At 31.6% G+C, this 21,348-nt stretch overlaps 2 protein-coding genes, 1 non-coding gene and 1 pseudogene across 3 annotated transcripts; 2 read left to right on the top strand and 2 right to left on the bottom strand.

Annotated features, from left to right (window-relative positions):
- Positions 1-1,461: 1,461 nt before the first annotated feature.
- On the top strand, positions 1,462-3,597 carry LOC125199087 (probable xyloglucan endotransglucosylase/hydrolase protein 7). The gene is made up of 4 exons (XM_048097245.1): positions 1,462-1,676; positions 1,766-1,866; positions 1,950-2,146; positions 2,865-3,597. Exons 1-4 carry the CDS (start codon positions 1,517-1,519, stop codon positions 3,253-3,255), a joined length of 849 nt encoding a protein of 282 aa, XP_047953202.1. The 5' UTR covers positions 1,462-1,516; the 3' UTR covers positions 3,256-3,597.
- Positions 3,598-5,020: 1,423 nt separating this feature from the next.
- LOC125199102 (homeobox-leucine zipper protein HAT22-like) lies at positions 5,021-9,870 on the bottom strand. The gene is made up of 4 exons (XM_048097253.1): positions 9,840-9,870; positions 6,521-6,825; positions 6,354-6,433; positions 5,021-5,552 (listed from the first exon to the last, which is right to left on the bottom strand). The coding sequence occupies exons 1-4, from the start codon at positions 9,868-9,870 to the stop codon at positions 5,270-5,272; spliced, it is 699 nt and encodes a 232-aa protein (XP_047953210.1). The 3' UTR covers positions 5,021-5,269.
- Positions 9,871-13,912: 4,042 nt separating this feature from the next.
- Positions 13,913-13,985, bottom strand: TRNAK-UUU. Its single transcript has one exon. It is a non-coding gene; the product is annotated as a tRNA-Lys (tRNA).
- Positions 13,986-16,210: 2,225 nt separating this feature from the next.
- Positions 16,211-17,485, top strand: LOC125199101 (annotated as a pseudogene).
- The last annotated feature ends 3,863 nt before the right edge of the window (positions 17,486-21,348 follow it).

The raw sequence follows: 21,348 nt of genomic DNA, 5'->3' as shown, positions 1-21,348 counted from the left end.
CACTTTTGGCATTAATTTTATGTATGCCCAAAATACCCTCTATACATAAATGAGAAAATATATTTGTTTAAAGGGCATTTTGGGAAGAAAATTGCACCAGGTACCAAAATGTGATTTATAGGTACCAAAAACGATATAAAATAAAGATCAGGTACCATTTACGTGCAAAAGTGAAAGATCAGGTACCATTTATGTAGTTCAGACATAACAATCGAATGATCCCGAACCTTAAGGTTGATTCTCATAAGTCGAATATCCAACCCGAGGGGCATAATTTGGAAATTTTCGAAGATTGGCATTATTTGGATGCTGGTCTCCCTATATATACTTGTACTAGACTATATTTAGGCATGATACTTTTTATATGGTGCCATGCACCTGAAATAAGGCGAACTCCATTATTAGGGTTAAGTTTGGCCCTTGAGAGTAGGGTCCAATCCATAGCCCTTCCTCATCATAGCTTTACTTCAGATTTATTATTTAGCTTATTTTTCTTTAAATTTTTTTTGTTTTGGCACAACAAAGATAACATTGTAAGCTATTAATAATCAGTTAGTGGTGCCAAACACGCATTTCTTCTAATCCAATTTGTGGTGCCAGAGTTTTGTTACATTATATATAAGACAAAATTAATCGTAAATTAAAGACAAATAAATTTTCTTAATATTCTCGTATTATACTCCCTCCCTCCCACTATAAGTGAGCCTGTGAGCCGTTTCTATTCGGCCGTTGTTTTGCAAAAATGATAGTGGGAGTGGAGAGAAAGTAAAGTACGAGAATAATGTAGATACGACTATCTCCTATATTATTATTCTCTTTCTTACTTCACTTTCTCTCGACTTTAACTATTTATTATCATCTTCACAAAACAACGGCAGAAAAAAAATGTCTCACTTATAGTGGGACAGAGGGAGTACAATTTAATATTGGTTGAAGAATAAATAAAAAATTGTAATAAAAATCAGCATATTATTCTCATTACTATACTACTACTTTTGATCAATGATCATAAGTATTGGTGAAACGCAAGTGAAAAAATGGAAATTATCACATGAAATATTAGGCTTATGTAACGATGCATGAAATTCATATAGTATTCCACGGCTACAGAGATAGGTCATATAACAAATTAAATCCATTGAATTATTTTATGTTCTCGATATATGTGGCAACTTTGGGACCAAATGAAAGAAGGGGATTGGATGAAAAGAGACGAAAATGTCAAATTTTTGGCTCCAAAGCTTGAAGTTTGTTATTGAAAACAATGTTACAAATATGATTATTACACTATTAGTAGAGTTTGGTTGTGAGAGAGATAGAGGGTCCATTGACGGCTTTTATTTAGCTGTATGGAAAGCTAACTCTCTAATTGCGATGTCTTTCAGCCTCAACCACCAATAATTCTCTCTATCTCTTTATCTTCTCTCCCTATATATAAGCATATGCTCTTAGATCATTTCTACCATAAGTTCTCACACATTAGTATAACACAATATATCTCATTTCCAAAAATATAATGGGAAAATTAGTGTGGGTAATAGGACTTATTCTATGTTTAGTTGGATTGGTTAAGGGTCGTCCCGCAACGTTCTTGCAGGACTTCCGCGTGGCATGGGCCGACTCCCACATTCGCCAAATCGGCGGAGGAATTCAACTCGTTCTCGATCGAAACTCAGGTATCATGCACACACCAAGATTCATGTCTTCATTTAAAATTTATTTTATTTACCATGGATTATAATAAATTATGACTTGTTTATTTTAGGATGCGGGTTTGGATCCAAATATAAATATTTATTTGGACGTGTGAGCATGAAAATCAAGCTGGTTGCTGGTGATTCAGCTGGAACTGTCACTGCCTTCTATGTAAAGAAATTTAATTTCGTAACAAAATGATTGTTTTAAATTATATATAGTGTTTTTAATATTATTGTGGAATTTTGTTGTAGATGAACTCGGACACAGACAATGTAAGAGACGAGCTAGATTTCGAATTCTTGGGAAATCGGTCGGGACAACCTTATACGGTTCAGACAAATGTGTTTGCTCGTGGCAAAGGCGACAGAGAGCAAAGGGTTAACCTATGGTTTGACCCATCTGCAGATTTCCACACCTACTCCATTTTTTGGAACCATCGCATCATCATGTAAGTCCATGAATAAATTAATACTCCTACTACTATTTCTAAACAATAATCTCATCTTTCGTCACGTGGAAAAATCTATACAAAAAAGTATTCATAGAAACCTTTCAAATTAGAACAACAAAGGTAATATTCGAGTACTGCAAAGCCATTTATCTGAAATAAATACTCTTTGTCCGCATTTAGGAGTTTTGGTCTACCCACAATTAATAGTCCACATCCACTTTACTATAAATAATAAGTAGATTTTACATTTTACTAATTTATTTTATTCATATTTTATTATAAAACTAATACCGGTACTATATAAGACCTACATATCACTCTCTTTTTCTATCCACATTCTTTTATATTCCTTTAAATCTGCGTCAACTCAACCGAGGCTAGCTCCTAATTATGGACGGATGGAGTATACTCCATTAAATTAGAAAATAATAAAAAATGTTGAAATACAAAATTAAAATTGTGATGGATTTTAACTAAAAATGAAATGTTAGTAGCTAGGTTGAGAAGTGTAGAATTGTAACTAGATTTGAGATTATAAACGAGGTTGAAATTATAAAGATTCAAAATGTGTCTTTATAAAAATGGCCCCATGCTTCATAGCTAGTACGTTTTACACGTGATGCGATTTAATATGCATTGACTTAAGCTTTCATCCGCCTATTAATTTCCAAAATAAGTATGTAAATAGTGACGTTAAGATTTATCTCCCTTGTAGATTCGCGGTGGACGAGATTCCGATTAGGGTTTACAAGAACAACGAGGCTAGAGGGGTTCCGTTCCCGAAATTCCAACCGATGGCGGTCTATTCGACGCTATGGGAGGCCGACGATTGGGCGACGAGGGGCGGCCTCGAGAAGATAAATTGGAGCAAAGCCCCATTCTACGCCTACTACAAGGATTTCGACCTCGAGGGCTGCCAGGTGCCTGGGCCCGCCAGCTGTGCATCCAACACTAGAAACTGGTGGGAGGGCGCAGCCTACCAACAGCTCAGCCCTGTGCAGGCTGCGCGCTACTATTGGGTGCGCGCAAACCACATGATCTATGACTACTGCACCGACAAGTCCCGGCACTCGGTGGCCCCACCGGAATGCCTGGCTGGAATCTAAAATCCACATCAGCGGTCAATTCTTTCACTTTAAGAGCCTTGTACGCAGCCCCATGCACATCCAAGGGTATAAAGGTCATTGTATTAAATGACAGTGTGAAGTTTGTTGTTGCTATTAAAGGACTAATTGTGATGGGTGTGGGGTTGGTTCATCACAAAATGTCAAATGTGAGTACAAAAAGTGGGTCTTTATTTATTGTTGCATGTAATTAATTATTTGATATATGAGCCAATAATATGGTTATGGACTGTAATTGTGATAAAAATGTGTAATCACTATTCAATTCGATGTGAATGTTAAATATGTATAAAGATTAAAGAAGTTACAAACAATATTTTTGTATTCATGTTTGTTGTATTACCGATCGATCCAAACTAGTAATTAGGAAATGGCTAGTAAAGTAAGTGGAAATTTCACTATTTCAATTGGAGTTGAGCGACATGAAATTGAAATAATTCACATCTTGAATTTGACGTTCCCTAAAAAGTTAAAATGATTCGACTCATCAACTTCGAAAATTTCATACATATATATATAGCTCATTTTGCAACTTTTTGAAGTTATGATATTTTTTAAAATTTCGGAAACTTTTTTTTTTTTTTTTTTTTTTTAACTCTTATTAGAGTTCAAGATGAATTCGCACTTTTTAGTTTCTATATATGGGCTATACGGCTATACCAATCACTTTAAACTTGGGACCATGATTTATGAATGCAATCATTCATAAATAGGCGATATGAGCTTATAATATTTTCGTCTCTCCTTGATTCAAGCATGCAATCCGAAGCTATATAATCTTCGAAATATATACCAAGGATTATTTTTATAGAAAAGAATAATAATTACTTCATCAATTAAGAATTATTTAATTTTAGAAAAACCATGATTTTCTCATCATCGAATATTATTTACCTCGATATTAAGTTTAACAATTTAGTTATACATTAATTATGGTGTTACACTTTATGGGACTATAAGACCCATGAAGCTTTCTCTATTGGGCTCGGGCCGAATCAATAGAAAATACATTCTGTAGCTTTTACTTATGAGGTCAAGCGCGATTATGATGTTGGGCTTTGGCCCTATAACAGTTGTATAATCACTTATGCGCTAGATATTATTGGAGTATTTGACTTCATAAAAAAATCATGCCATTCTCACAACTTTATAAATTAATTAGAAAATATTTAAATTTGAATTTTTTTGCAATTATCCCACGATAAAAAAAATAGAGTCATTTACGCGTAATATCTTAAAGCAAACAACATTTTCGTTATGGATATATGTCCTTTTTAACTTATTGTTGGTAATGTCTATGAGTGATTTCGCAGGTGTAATATGAATTATATTTCGCCAAATATTTTTTATCATTGAATAATTTTGAATAAATCTTCATTTTATTTTGTTGTGATTGATTTGAATATTGAATGATTCAAACAGTATGCTTTTGTAGCCATTTATTCAAAAAGATAAAAATAAAAATAGAGATAAAGCAAAACAAATAGGTATACATCAAAATAAAACCATAGTGGAGACACGTGTATATCACGTGGGATGGACCTTACTTGTTCCCCTAAAAGTTTGGGCATTTCACGTGACCCAAACACGTCCATTTCCAAATTTCAATCTTCTTTTCTACTTTTTGTTTGCAACAGGATTAAATACATTCAAGAAAATCAAATGTATTTAAATTCTAACCAACTAAATCTCAGACATAAATGAACTATGTTATAGACCAATAATTGCCAGTTTCTGAAAAAAGATAGGCACATGCAAGTGTCATCAAGAAAACAACAATCAATAATTCCTTCACTACACCTAAATCTAAAATCATAGATCATATACACTAAATTAAAATACAAATAAAGAAAAGAAAAACAGCATTAACAACACTTTACTATCTATCCAATTTCTGTAACTAGATATTTTTCACTAAGGACCTAATTAAACTGAACAAAAAAAAAGTTACTAATTCTTTAATAAACATATGTATAATATATATAAAAATTCCTAATTAACACGCTGCGGAAGGATTGGTGAAGGGATTGTAGAAGTGTGGCTTAGCAAAAGGGGTCTTGGCTGCTTTTTCGGAAGAGGCGGTGGTGCCGCTGATCCTTTCGCAGGTGGGGCAGATGGCGAGGGTGGCGGCCGGGGGCAGGTGCATGTAGAGCGGCGCCGCTAATTTGAGGGCCTTGAGGTCGTGTAACTCCTTGTGCAGACGCCGGTTCTCGTCGGTCAGCGACTCGCAGCATCTCTTCAATAACTCACAGTCTAGTTCTGTTTGCTTCAGCTTAGTCCTGTCAATATTAGAAGTTAGAACTTGAACCATTATTATAAATATCAAATTTGTTGAAATATTTCGAGCCTAAGTAAATCTAAAAGTGCCCTTGTTTAAAACTAGCATATAATTCTTCTCCAAATATGTTGGACACCAAAAAAAAGTATTCTATTCATCTAATGTTAAATATCTCATATTAATCTTTTTTAATACTAGTTATTTTCTTTGTCCTCCAATTAATTGGCACCAAATTTCTTTTTCATCCGTTCACAATTAATTGATATTCTTACTTTTTACCATTAATTGACATCCTTATATTTTACTACTCTTACTATTTTTTATAATGAACCTCACGTTTCACTCACATTATATTATAAAATTAATATATAAAAAATTAATATATAAAAGTAGGATCTATAGTCTACTAACTTTTTCTACTCATTTTTTTTATATTTCTTAAAATCCGTACTAAGTAAATAATGTCAATTAAAGAAAAATACTAATGTTTGACGAATGATGATAACTGTATAAATATTTTATTGTAACGTACATGTAGTATGTATGAGTATTCACTTTTACTATTTTTTTTAATAAAATATTAGGAGTAGTACATTTTACTAATATTCCTTAATTGTTAGTATATTTTATTATAATTTGGTCTTCAAGAGGAGAAGTAGTGAAGCATATAACTCTGCTTTTCTTTTTCTCTAGTTTTAAATAATTGAAGATTGCAATCTTTTAGTCTTTATTATTTATGAAACCTAAATCTGATTAAAGTAAAAAATTGTGATTGATATTGATGATGTGGTTTACTAGATACCTGGCTCTTCTGTTCTGGAACCAAACTTCAACCTGGCGTGGCCTCAGCTTCAACTCCCTGGCCAGCTCTTGCTTTTGCTTCTGATCAAATCATATATATATATGGATATAAGATGTATGAGAGAGAGATGGATATGATAGAAAGAGAGAGAAGGATCGGAGACTGACGGGATTGAGAGTGGTGTGGTGCTTAAAGCTTTCCTCCAAGAGCGCAGACTGAGCTTTGTTAAGCCGAAGTTTCTTCCTCCCATTTGGTCCGTCGTCGTCCGATGAAACTCGGTGATCTTCTGTCTCATCGACCTCCTCGTCCCTCTCTCTCTTGACGCTCACGTTAGACAGGGAAGAGGCGGCGCTGTCTTGCCCTCCGCACAGATCATCTATGGTTTCACCAAACAGGCTGAGAGTCAGAGGTGGCGATTTCTTCGACTCTCCTCTAATTGATCCCAATCCTAAAACTAGAGGTCTGTGCTGTGCTATGTGTTTTAGAGAGAGAGAGAGAGAGGGTAGCTTGTTTTTGTTGGATAAAAAAGAATGAACAAATTTTTGGGGCATAAAAATAAAAATAAATAATCTTTATAGATGGAGATATTTTAACAATTTTAGGGGGGGAATTTGGGTGGGGGTAATTAATGGGGGGTTATTTATCTTATGGACATATACCGTTTGAAAAGTGATCCGAATAACTTTCATGGGATTAGGAAACAGGGAAATCAAACTTGGCATTTTATTTGTTGGAGGAATGCTGATGCACGGTCGATTTTGACCATCAGACATTATTTGAAGAGTGGAAATATGTACTTCCTTCGTCTGATCAAGGTCACTCTTAATCTAAGTGCTTTTAAGAAACGAAAGAAACGCTGTATAAAAGTTAGTGGAATGTAAGCCTACTTTTTTATATTGATTTTATAATAAAAGTGAGTGCGAAGATTATAACGTGAGACTACTACCATTTACGATAAAAATGAAGTAGCATTCTAATATGGACTGAATTCTAAATGGAAAAGTATGACTCTTAATCGAGGAGGAGGGAATAGTATTTTTCAACTTTTATATTAACTATCGTAATTTCCTTTTTTTCCTTTGTTAGAATTTCTAGAACAACCGGGAAACAAATTTGTAATTGATGTTTTGAGTTAATAATAGTTTCTGTGATGGTTCAATTTCAAACTCTTAATCTATTGACTAAAGAAAAACATATTAATAACTTAGTTGTGCTTTATCATCTCAATTCTTTAACAAACTATGGTTTCAGGATGTTGTCATCATCCAAAATAACTACTCATGATTATCACAAATTATGATGACCAACCAACAAGGAAGAAACTAAAAGGAGGGCACGCCATGTGGCACAAATCAGATGTCAACAATGTTACGTGGATTCACATGATGATCAAAAGAATTATTTTTAATACACCTTTCACTATTTTATTTATCTTTTTATCGATTTTTTCTCTCTCATTTGGTTCTTCATATATGAATTCCCCTTGGTGGATGCTAAAGAATTTCCCATTGGCTTATATCTTAAATTCTTTACAACATTATCTTGATTCTTTGGCTCATTGTATATGGGTCCCACTTGCGTCAATTCGTATCTATACCTTCGTGAAATAATAGTGTTTGAAAGTAGGGTTAGACAATTTTTTGAACACCACCAATCCATAAAATTAATAGCTTTCAATCAAATTTTACTGCATTTGAGTACTTACGGATTGACCCAATAATAACCTGATAATTTCAGATTGGTTCAGATTATCCAAAAAGAAACACAATTAGTATTTTAATTATTTTTCTCAATTTTAAAAATATATATATATATATATATATATATATATATATACTTTAACTTTATTATTTTAGTGTATCTATATCACTATATAGTGCCCAAAATAATCCAATAGTTGACCTAATCTAGGCTCAGTTGTTCCAAATAGAGTAGGCTTTAATAATATTTATATCCTATTTATCATATTCCAAACAAGAAATAAAGAAACATTTAATCCATCCACAACAAAGATATATTCTTTTAATCATTCCAATCCGTCCATTCAAAACCGAGTGGTCCAATACACATAATTCCTCATAGTAACTGAGGATTAGATTTTCAATCCAATAATAATGTTCTCCAGGAATCAATGTGTTTGGATTAGAGATATGGGCAATAATATATACTAGTACTAATATAATCTTCTAATTAATTGTGATATAGAATGAGTAATATATCCTGTTTCTAGAAAAGGTGTTTCATGGGATGCACATAAATTAGTTGGTAAGAGTGATTTGAAGCATACCACATGACATGTCTGTTACACCATGCCTTAGATTAATTGAGTGGTATGTTAGAAATGGGTATCATGTTACTTTGCTGTCTAAGTGTTGCCCCATGTTTTCCAACCAAACCAACGTGGGGAATGGAATGTGTATTGTCCACCCTAAGAGATAGAGATAAGATGAGATGTGCACTACTCATGATTTAAGTAGAAAAATATTTCATGATTGAAGTAGAAAAGTATTTGTCAAAGTATGAGTTTGTTACTAAATGATCAAATATATTTAATCAAAATTTCAATCATTCAATACTAGTACTATGTTAGCCAATTGGATAGGTGCTCTTATATACTTTCTCCTTAAACAAAAATAGATCAAATATCGAAAAAAATATACACTTTAGTGAGACTTGAACCAATGAACTTTGCATAGTATAGATTTTATTCTCAAAGTTTTATCATGATAAAAAGCTGGGTATTATTTATCACTCTAATCTATATAAATATCTATTACGATATATAGAGTCTTATTTTACGTACTTTAGCTTCCTTGTTTTACATTCTTATTATATATGGTTAATTTTAAAGAAATTTTCTACTATAATTTCTATAAATATGCATCTTCCTAGTATATAAAAGCAATTTTAATTATACAACCTTTTCAAATTCTAGTAAGTCCTACGAGGGTTGAAATTAATGATCGAATATATATTTTCAAATTTCCGAAGAATCCGATCAAATTCTGTTATTTAAATAATTATTATCTCTATATAAAATCTACTTAATGAGGAAGTGCCACATAGGCCTATAACAAATATTGATTAGAAATTGATAATTGATATGGAAATTTGGTAACTTGGCATCAAGCCAATAGATGTAACATCTCATGCATAGAACCTAATACTACTACTTATTTAATAGGCTTTTTTGAGCTTGTTGTGTGGGAAAGATATAAGGTGGAAAGTGATGAAACATAGTAGGGGAAGCACACCATGAGGAGGATATAAATAATTGATATAGAATAGGATTGATGAACTCGAATCAAGATCTATACTTAACTATAAAGATGTGTGTTTGGACCTACTCATCTCTAGCCTTTCGCAAAATACAATATTCAATAATGCCTTGTCTGCTATACCCATGAAAAGTTAGGTCACACTTTAATTATATACTTATAAGATAAATAAATATAGGATAGATACTCTATATATGCACTTTTATACCTTTTTGCTTTACGTCTAACTTCTTCGTCATTTTCTCCTTTATATATACCTTATGATCTTACGTCCAATTCCACCCATGTTTAAGTCTTATATTAATTTCAAACAATTCAACACTTTACTATACGATAACAAATAGGACTATTAAAATTCGAACAACCATATATGAATTTAGGTGTATAAGATATATTGCGAAGATGAGATCAAATCAACAAAAGTTCTATTTGAAAATTATATTGTCTTACCTATGCTAATCCTTTCCAATTATAATCTATTACAAAGTATAAGCATTATACAAAGATGAGGATTTATCCACATTAGCCAGCACTACACATCGACTTAGCGAGCACTTGCCTACCAACATGAATGCGCATGCTCGGTCTTTTCGAGCAAAAAATTCGAAGAGGTTATATACCGAACTATGTTTTAAAAGATAAATAATTTAACTTCTTTCATTTATGACTATATTTTGAAAAAATTTAACAGTTGGACCATTGGCTCGTCATAAACATATGGTTCTGAGTATTTTTGGTTACATAAAACACGATGATAGGGAATAAAATTTGAATGGATGAAATCTAATTTTTGCTTAAACGATGATAGAGAATAAAATTTGAATGGATGAAATCTAATTATAAGCTTATAATTTCATCCAATCAATATTAATTAATTACTATATGACAATTAAATAAGTACAAACAAGTGGATGGAAAAGTTTTCCCACCACTTCAATTGTCGCTTGTGTATAAGTCAAAAGGTCTAGCATAAGTTACTTGTACTTCAATTATAAAATAATGTTTAGTGATCACATATATAAGCATTAAGTTAAACCTTAATGATTAGTTTATATTGGATAGTTTATTGAGCTTAAATTGTTGTGAGAATCTATTTATTTAATTAGGAATTCCCATTTGCATATTTCGTTGTCTTCATCTATCAGAATTTTAAAGGCCATGCAGGTACTTTGAACCTGAGACCTTGACTTCAAGATTAATCACCTCTGGACCAATTCACACACATTATCTTACTCTCTTATCTCTACATTGAGCTTATCATTATGAATGGATATCATGAAAAATCTTGAGAATAGTATATTGGAGCCTCTCTTCTTCCTGATGTTATGCCAAAGCACTAGGACTGAACCTAGAACTAGGGGGACGGTGGTAGCCCCATTTTTTTTTCTTTTAATGCTATTATTATACCTATATTATTATTAATGATAATTTTAATACTATTATCTCCAATTAAAATTTGTAAAGTAATCTCGCATCGATTGAAACCTAAATTATGCCGCCTAGGAAATAGTGATGTGGTAATGATATATGCCGCTCATTTTAGTTTTATTGTCCAATTATGAATATGATACAACATTTGATTAATATCTCCTATCGCACTTTTTTTTTTGAATTCTATATTATAGTCATTAAATTGTATACCCCAATTTATTTTTAGATAGTAACACATGAGTATATTTTCTATTCTAATAATAGTTTATATTATTTTCTGGGTTATTAAGTTTTACAGTCATTATAATTTTGGTCGGACACTTAGAATTCATATAATTTTGTTTTGTTATGATTAATATGCACAAATAATTAAAAGGAATGAATAAATAGTTTGATCTTTGACAATTTGTTTTCATTGCAAAATATTTTTTTAAGTTTTCGATGACCAATGTAGTCACTCGCTTTGAAAAAATGAGGATTCGTAGAATAATAAATAATTATGTGATTTTTTTATTAATCTATTACTCTAAAATTAAACAATATTTCAATGCGTAATATTTTTAGCAATATTTTTTTGACTATTATGTACTAACTATTTACTCTATTCAAGATTCCCAAATTAAAATCCTGATTCACATCGCCAAAGCTCAAAATTTTTAAAGAGCAGTAAAGTTTGGTGAGGAAATAGTTTGACAATTAAATATACATAGTGTTAGTCCAACAAGACATGATTGCTTTAAATCACTGTGATCATATCAAAATTAAACAATCGTATACATCTTTTGTCTTTAAATGTCTGATTAGCAAAAATGCTACTAGTGGATTAGCATTGACCTTTTTGTTATTGGGATTTCAATCTTTTGTACTACCAAAATAATAAGGATTTTAAAAAAGAAAAATATGTATATAAATCGAATCTGGACCGTGCATGCACTTGAACAACGATGATAAGGAATAAAATTTGATTAGACAGTAAAATCAAGGATATATAATCTAATCAAAGTTTAGTGTTTTCCAATCAATACTTATATGACAATTAAAAAAAATTTACAAACAAGTGGATGGAATAATTTTGCCACCACAACAATTATCGCTCTTGTGCTACACATATAAATTAATGTTTAGGATCTACACATATAAGCATTTGCTAAACCTTTATGATTTTTTTCAGTGACCAAAATAAAAAATTAAGTTACAAGTAGCTAGCTAACGATTATAAGAAATTCTCAGTTTATTATGCAAAAATCAAGCAAGGCCCATTGACGGCTAATCAAATACATACATTTTCCTTTGCTAATTAATATGTATGCATATTGTGATAAGAAATCCACTGCAAAATTTCATTCTCGACATTTACTGGCCAATATAATCGTACATATTCATTAATAAGTGTCAAGACTGAAAAAAAAGTTCTAATTTGTATTAGTTCCTTATCTCATACACAACACAAACATAAACTTCTCATAGATATATTCTGAAGATGTAATCTTTTAGCATCGACCATTCTTTTTAACTTTTATTGATTTCATTTCAATAGTGGTATATTCTAATATCGGGTACAGACATTTAGACAATTTATAAATATTTTATCAACAAAAGACAAAAGAAAAGATAGTAGTCCTAGTAAAATATAAAATGATGACTATAATGTTGATAGATGCTCTACTCCCCTTTATAAATTGTGAATATATACTGTGATGGTGGAGGAGAAAGAGAATGTCCACTCTATATTTTAGACCAATTTGAAATCTAATGTCAACGGCAGCTTTCAACTTAAATTACTAAATTTTTACTCATTCTCACTATCTCCTCGTTTTTATTGGAAGAATACTTTTTAGATTACTAAATTTTAAATTAATTTAATTAGATTTCACATACCAAACCTTTGTCCTGTTTTTGCAAATAAATGATTGATATTGTTAGAGGGCAAAAAAAATTGTGGATTCAAGAATAGGACTGAATATGGCCCCGTGAACAAGGACTTGGTTGTTAAAATCTCTTAAATTTGTCCCACGTCAACTTCAGTGATTCCAGTCTCATCTATAAAAATTTAAGATCTCGTTCCACTTTTAAGGCTTTTAAAAGGGGTGAATGGCGGCATAAATTGGATAGAGTTTTCAAGAGCTAGACAATCGAAAACGTTCACATATACTCTTCGCCTGCGTTATTTGAGTAGCTTTTTCCCGAAACATTAGTTAAATGTTTTGACTTATATATATGCCCATTACTCATCATTCTATAGTTAAAAAGTAAACATATGCTCATTCCCCACCTTTTAAAAATGCTTGATAAATCTCATAATCCAGACAGGAAATAGAGTGGAGAAAGCAAATTCATGGATGCATGTTATAATATGTCGGCTTTCATTCAAGATCATATATCATTAAGGGTCCATCTTGTATACCATTTTGTTTGCATTTTTTTTTTATGAAAGAGACATATGGGTTCAAATCCCATTAAGGATAAACAAATTTATATTTTATTCATTTATCGGTTATCTATGGATTTCATGCATTTCTGCATGCATATTTAATTAGTGTTTATGCATATGTCGCATTTTTCACAAAAATCCAATTCTCGTAGGAGAATAATTAGATTAATAAGTGCTGATTAATTAGATTATTGGAAGCCTGGCTTATGAGATTATGTGGCTAGATGAATGGGCCAGTGGTCGGCCTGCACATGGTGAGTCTTCAAGAAATCCGGCCCACAACACTACAACTGGCCCAATTTATAATGATATTGAAGTGTTCTTCTTTAATTTAATGGGGATATTATAACGAGATGTTAATTTATCAGAAGAAAATAGTACTATATATTTACGTAAATATTAAAATTTATAATTCAAAACGCCGTCTGTGGGAATCGAACCCACGACCACATGGTTAAAAGCCATGCGCTCTACCAGCTGAGCTAAGACGGCTTTGCTATTGCTAAATTATTTTGTTTATAACACTAATCATAGAAAAATAGAGTTTGTTAAAATTGGAAATTTAGATATGGTTCATAGGTAATTAGCAATTTTAAAGAAAAAAAAAAAACAGTACATTACAAATTACATTTTTACTGTATGCATTCATCATTCTCTTAAAACAACAATAAATGATCTTGTTGATGACATGAATAGAGTTGAATCGAGTCTTCGGATCGGTTGCTTGATAGATCCATACAAATCATGATGCGACTTCCATAGAAGCTTTTGTGCACATAAATGTGCTCTCTTCAATCTTCGGATCGGGTTACTGATAGATTCATGATATGTATTCCCCAATCTTATCAAATCTCTAAAGTCTTTAACTAAAGGTTTTTTTTGTTAACCTTTTAATCTTTCTCAGCATAAAGAAATAAAACGATTAAAAAGCCCTTATGTGAAATCAAGCAATTAGCTAGAAAGAAGCTGCTGAGAAAGTTAGACAATTCATATTGGTAATTCCTAGAAAAGACTAATATTATTATTATAAAGTTCACCTTTTATGGATTGCATGACTTCTAGTGTGTATACTATCTCTAACCTTGATCTAATGAATACAATATTTGTATGGTGACATTCTATACGATGTGTTTTGAATAGAATTATCTCCTTGACTTGAGGAAAAAGATTTCATCTAGAGCTCTAATTACACCTTTATGGGTTAGCAAATCAACTATTTTTGTTTATGTTTTAATTAATTACTGTAATTGTTTGTCTTATATAAGTGTGAAAGCGATACCACTAAATCTCCTTACACAAGATTTTCTCCAGAGTTTTTTAGTTATTTTTCTGATCTAAATCATCTATTAAGTCAAAAGGTGTCATATAATATACTCCCCTTCATTAATTCAAATATTACACTAAAAAAACAATCAAATTAACGCCCCTTCATTAATTCACATATTTAAACATTTATTTTCTTTTCCCCAATGAATATAACTAATCGAATTAAAGTCATCAAGTCAGCCAATTGGGCGTTGAATTTTATGCATCACATTGTCATGGTGTGGTTGAAAATTAATAGTGGTAAATTGAAGCTTCACTTATTTATTAACTAATTGAGCTTTACAGAGACTTCATTTATTCAAAATTAATTGTACATAATAATAATAATAATAATAATAATAATAATAATAATTGTTATTATTTTCCTCACACCATAAAATAAAATTGACACGCACGTTTTTATTTTTGCATGACAAAAAATGTAGAATATATATTTTTCCCTCAAATATCGATACATGTTGATCAATTTACTAATAACATGCATAGTAGCTAAGAGATTAAGATCATAATGATTGATTCTAGACCAATAAATACAAGATTATATTTAATTATTCCCTTGAAACATGGCGTCGTTTGTCGGTTTTAGGAAAACGGATATGATTTTAAAAATGGACGGATGCTAATTGCTAAGTAGGAATCTGGATTTACCAAATTATATCTCACCAAAAAAATTATAGTACTACTAGTATATAAAGCCTAACCATTCAGGCGTATCCTTAGGCAAAAAACAATAGAAGGTTGAATTTATGTATTTTCTTTCCATACACCAGTAATTAATCACTCGAGATCAACATAATTGATACAAGTAATTGAATTGGTCTGCACTCCAACTACACTAACGAGTGATTAAATTACTTGTATAAGTATTATCAGTACAAGTTAATAGAGTTTTTATATATATAAGTTAAATCAAACTTTTGCTACTTCTAAATATATATGACTTTTTAGAAACCGAATAAAAGACAATATTATGAATTATTATTGCACCAGGACGTTAGTATAAAAATTCAGGAATCCCTCAACTGAAATTGTGTGAACATAGGTCACGGTCCAGTTGATTTAATTTCTAGTTAATTTCAATAGGAAAAGAGATTTTTACTATTCAAATTAAGATATGATAAAGAAATAACACATAAAGTGTTTTGTTAAAATACAATTAGATTCTGAAGAGAGAATTAAAAGACAATAAGAAAAAGGTCAGCCTACTGCCTGGCATTCCAAATTGCTGCATTAGTTTAATTCATAAAGATGTCCCTCTTTTTCCACTCTACTTTTTTGACATTAAACCATAACACAGTTTCAATCCAGCTCTTCTTCTCCAGCCATCTCTCTCTCACTTTCTCACCATATATAATACTATAACACATGAGTTTCGGGTTGAATTAACAAAGATGGGAGAGCGCCTTTGCGACAAAGCCAACGTGAAGAGAGGGCCGTGGTCGCCTGAAGAAGACGCAAGCTCAAATCCTACATCGAAAGCCATGGCACCGGTGGCAATTGGATTACCTTGCCTCCTAAAATAGGTTCAAATTCACTTTATTTAATTCTCTTTAACTCATTTTTATAGCAACTGATCCTTGTTAATTAATTAGGCCTCAAGAGATGCGGGAAGAGCTGTCGCTGCGTTGGCTCAACTACCTCCGCCCCAACCTCAAGCACGGTGGCTTCACCGAGGAAGAAGATAACCTCATCTGCACCTCTACATCACCATCGGCAGCAGGTAATTTTTTTACAAAACCTAAATCTCTAAATTAATTTTTTAGGGTTTTGGTGATCAAATGAATATCCCTCCGATCCAATTAAATATGAAACATTTGGTTTTCAGAACGAGATTTTATGTAGTGTTATTTTATGAGTTAATAAAGAAAGAGGAAAAAGTAAAGACAACGTTGTTTACATTTTTAGAAATGTTTCATTTTTAATGGGACAATCCAAAAGGAAAACGTTTCACTTTTAATTCATGGGACAGAGAGAGTATTCACTATATATGATGGAAATTGGCACAGATGGTCTATCATCGCTGCCCAATTGCCGGAAGGACAGACAACGACATCAAGAACTATTGGAACACGAGGCTCAAGAAGAAGCTCATCGTCAGGCAGAGGCGCTGTCGCGTCCCACCAAACAAGTTCAAAATTATTCAATCTGCAGCGACTACGGTCCCGCCCTATACAATCATCAGCCTATACTCGATGGAGCGGCCTTTTCGTGCAATAGCCTGCAAACCACGACTAATAACTTTCAGTATAGTACTTGTGTTGATCAACATCAGCATCTCTACCCTAACCCTCTAGTGATGGATCCTTCTTCAGCATCTACGAGCTTTGCGAATATTGCTGCGACAACGAGCCTTGGATCAGGCGATTTTCGAGGGTTTGAACAAGGAATGGATGTGTTTGATGTGAGTTGTTTTGTTGATCAGGCTCATGGCCTCTACAATTATGGATTTTGGGAGAGGATGAATGGGGTTTCACTGAATTGATCTGTTTTTGTTTTTGTTTATTCATCTTGTTTTTACTTCTGATGGGGATTTGTTTGTTACTGTACTATCACTTTCATCATCTAAGATGCTTCTCTCTCTCTCATGATTTTGTTATCATTTTGTATTTGTGGATAGAGCTCTTGGTTGTTACTGAAATTGGGAATCTCAGGGTTGTGTGGATTGACATTTGCATAATTCAGACTATTCAGTTATAAATAATCAATATTTGTCAGTGTAATATAGATAAGTTTTATAAAGATTGGATAATTGGTTTTATGTATTATTACACAATGATGGTTTATTTTCCATGAAAGTCAGTGGAAGTACATTTACAAAGCTGCAAAAGGTGGCTTGACATTTTGGACTCAACTTGTTAGGTTTTTAGCAAAAAGGGTATCTTAAAGAATGGAACTACAGTTACACTGCAGCTTCTTGGTCCAACATTTGGCAATATATGTATACTCGGATCCTCTGCTTTGTTTTTTATTGTTTGTGTTTATTTGATAAATGTATGTCATGTGCTTATATAACAATGATGTTCTACAAGTAATAAGTGGCCAACCTGATTAACCCGACAATCTGAATGGGCTAACCCGAATAGCCTGATTTCATGTTCGGCTGCAAATTTACAACCCTTGGATCATTCCGGCCGACCCAAGAGAGTAATTTTTGTGCAATAAAGTTAATTCTAACAAAGAGTGCACCCAAATAGCACAGCAGCAGATAAATTACAAGAGAATGTAACAACAATAATACCACATGAATTCACCAAGTTGCTTTAGTGGGTGTTTAATTTGATTAATTTATTTAAATTGACTGAATCGGTCAAGTGTTCCGATCCCACTAATTTTTTCAATTTCAACACAGACGTACTTATTGTCAATTTCAACACAAACGAAAAGTAAAAAAGTTATTCTAGAAACTCATGAATTTTCAAAGTTGGCACTATTAAAATTGATGAAGTAGCTGAAAATATTACATATTTCTGCACATCTACCTTCAAATTATACAAGCAATGATTGCCTTTTCGAAACTATACTATAATCTTTCAAGTTCTCTAGGAATAGTGACGGTAGCATATAAGACACAATTGAGGTTCGGTTCGTTAAAGAAAAGATTATGATAAGATAAAATGAGCTTTGTCTATAAATAAATTAGTCATAGGAGTGGAAATGAAATGGTTAATTATGAGATAGAATGTAATCTTGACATTATGAAAATGAATCACGTTACATTGTAACGGACGAACTTTTGAAACAAATGGCAATCAAATAAGAGATGAAATTAGACATGACTCTCATATATAAATATAAGTAAGCTTGACAACAGAACTATCACTAAAAATGTGGTTTTTTGAAGTGTTTTGTGTATTTGGAAATTAAAAGCAAAAAATACGAAGGATGTATCTAGCCTAGCCCAGATACATATATTCATTCTTTTTTCAAGCTAATGTGCTTTTTTTGTAGGCCCAAACATTATAGTAATTCTTATCTAATTTAATGGGCCAATATCACTGAGGGAGTCCATAGATTTATTGATGGAGTAATATTTATATATTTATTTTATCGTTTTAATAAATAACTTTATTAAAATAAATTACAATACAAAATAAAATTTTATCTAATAATTAAAATAACAAATATATTGGTCGTGTTAATTTAAATCCTGTTTTAACCAACTTGAAATTGTTTATTAAAAAAAATCATATAATTGAATTAAAAAAAGTAAACGAAAATACCTTTCTAAATGCCATAAAGTCTAAGACAAAGGAATATCTAGAAAAGCACAAAAAGAATATTTAAATTAGGTATCCATAAAACCGACCTGTATCTTTCTCGAGGACATAGGAAGCGAAATTTATGGGATTTTCTCACCACTTAAAGAAAGCAACTCTAGAAAAAAGAAAAAAAAGGGAAAATAGGGAAAAAAAATTAAAGAAAAGAGTGATCTACTTTTATTCTGATTTGGGCGGTGAGGCAAAAACCTCTTTAATATTTTCATTTTTATAAATAATATTTAAACTTTTAGTTGTTTAATCTCCATTATTCGGAACCTTGTTATTCTAACTGCAGTCGGTTATAAGTTAATTGTGGAGAAAAGGATAAAATAGAACACCATAACCATATGCATGTATGTCTACAAGTCTACAACAAATCGGTAAATGACCTTAGATTTGATTCACTTGACATATTTAAGAAAACTTAACAATAGTTTAATATTAGTCTGAACCAAGAAAATCCATAATTCTTTAATTCTATAACATTTCTACTTCTGGGATAATTTAGTCGGTGGAGTGGTAGGTGATCCGTCTACTCAATAATTCTCATACTATTTATTATCAGTTCACGATGTAGTTTTTAATTAGTTTATTTGCTTATGTTTAAATAAAACAATAATTTTAGGTATTTCTTTTCATACTTTTAATCTAAATACGTCAATTTTGAGATTTTTTAATTTTTCCATGGCAAATAAATTCAATCCAATATCGCCCAAGTATAACTTGAGTCATAATTGAATGTTAGATTCATAATTAAACTAGCTAATTGTCAATTGAATGAATACTCTATAATTCCCTTGTTTGATTGATTGAACCTAGCTCGGTTTATCGGCTATCTTTATTTATTTTTATTTTTATTAATTATATTTATTTAGTTAAAATAATCCCTAGATAGTATTTGACGTTTAAGTTGCAATAAGTACAAGCTAACTATTACTTTTCATGGATACGCAGTGGCGCGGATCTAGGGGGCAAGGGGTCGCCCCTCCGAATGTAAAATTACCATGTCCGCCTCCTCCGTTCGACCCAAAAATCGAAAAAATGCATTTTGCCTAAACCAACCTACTTAATATATATTTAGCCCCTCCGTTTATAAATCCTGGATCAGCCACGTGGATACGATACTAGTATTTACCTTTAGCTAAAGTTAATAACATTGTGCACTCAGATTTTTTTTAATACTAATAAAAAGTGCATTAAATATCCTTCTTTATTTCCTCCTTGAGAAAAATGTTATATCTTACCCGAAAAATTGATACATAGAAATATCACCTCATCTAACTTTATACCTTTATTTATAAGTTATACTTATGTTATTATTTATTTTCATAGAATATTAATATTTGATTTAATTTAATTTATCTTTTCAACAAGATATATATCTTCATGTGTCGTGTTTATTTTTTTGTAATTGAAAGGAATATCCCCATCCTCTCCGATTACAAAACCCTACCTAGACTAAACAATTAATTAAAATGATTACTATTGTGTTTTTTGCTTCAATAATTTATGTGACATTTTCTCTTAGAACTTGCCTAAAACCTCAATACATCTTTTTTTGGTAAAGAAACCTTAGTACGATTACGACCTACATAACGATTAATTATACGTAACATATACGCGTAACACCATGAAAAATTATATACCTCAATCAAATCGGTCATTAATTACGAATGGGACTCGCTATTGTCAGCCAATCATTTCTTGCTATCATTGTGAAACACTTTTACACTCAAGTTCTAAACTCAATGAATATTCTTAAGTTAATCGCATGATTATCAAATACTTAATTAAATGGATAACATGATAGATAAAAATAGCAGTGCAAAAGTTTTAAGGGCGGTCCCTAATTCAGTACTCAAAAGTTTTAATTGGCTTAAATTGGCCACAATAATAAAAAAGAAAAATCTCTTACTTGCAGGAAACTCCATTCCCACCACCAAGTCAATCGAACTTTTCTTGGCCTTTTATCCTTTTAAAGTAAAATTGAGTTCAAAAAAGTGGTGGTCTTTTCGGAAGAATTAATACTTGTATTTTATTTATAATAAGATATTATTCACATTTCCCGGACTTATTTTAAACATCAAATAAATTGAACTTTATTGCATAAATTAAAAATGTTTTAGAAAGTACTATGCTTTATTCTCATTTCTCTTAATCGTGTATACCAAGCATAAAAATCAAAATGAACTCGTACATCCTATCGATCTTAGCATTAACTAACACATATATAAATGGGTGAAATTAGCGAAATATTATTTTGAATAAAA

This window comes from Salvia hispanica, unplaced genomic scaffold (genome assembly GCF_023119035.1).
Source record: "Salvia hispanica cultivar TCC Black 2014 unplaced genomic scaffold, UniMelb_Shisp_WGS_1.0 HiC_scaffold_375, whole genome shotgun sequence".
NCBI lineage: Eukaryota > Viridiplantae > Streptophyta > Magnoliopsida > Lamiales > Lamiaceae > Salvia > Salvia hispanica.
Note: the sequence above shows the minus strand (reverse complement) of the source record. Positions and strands in the feature narration are given on the sequence as shown.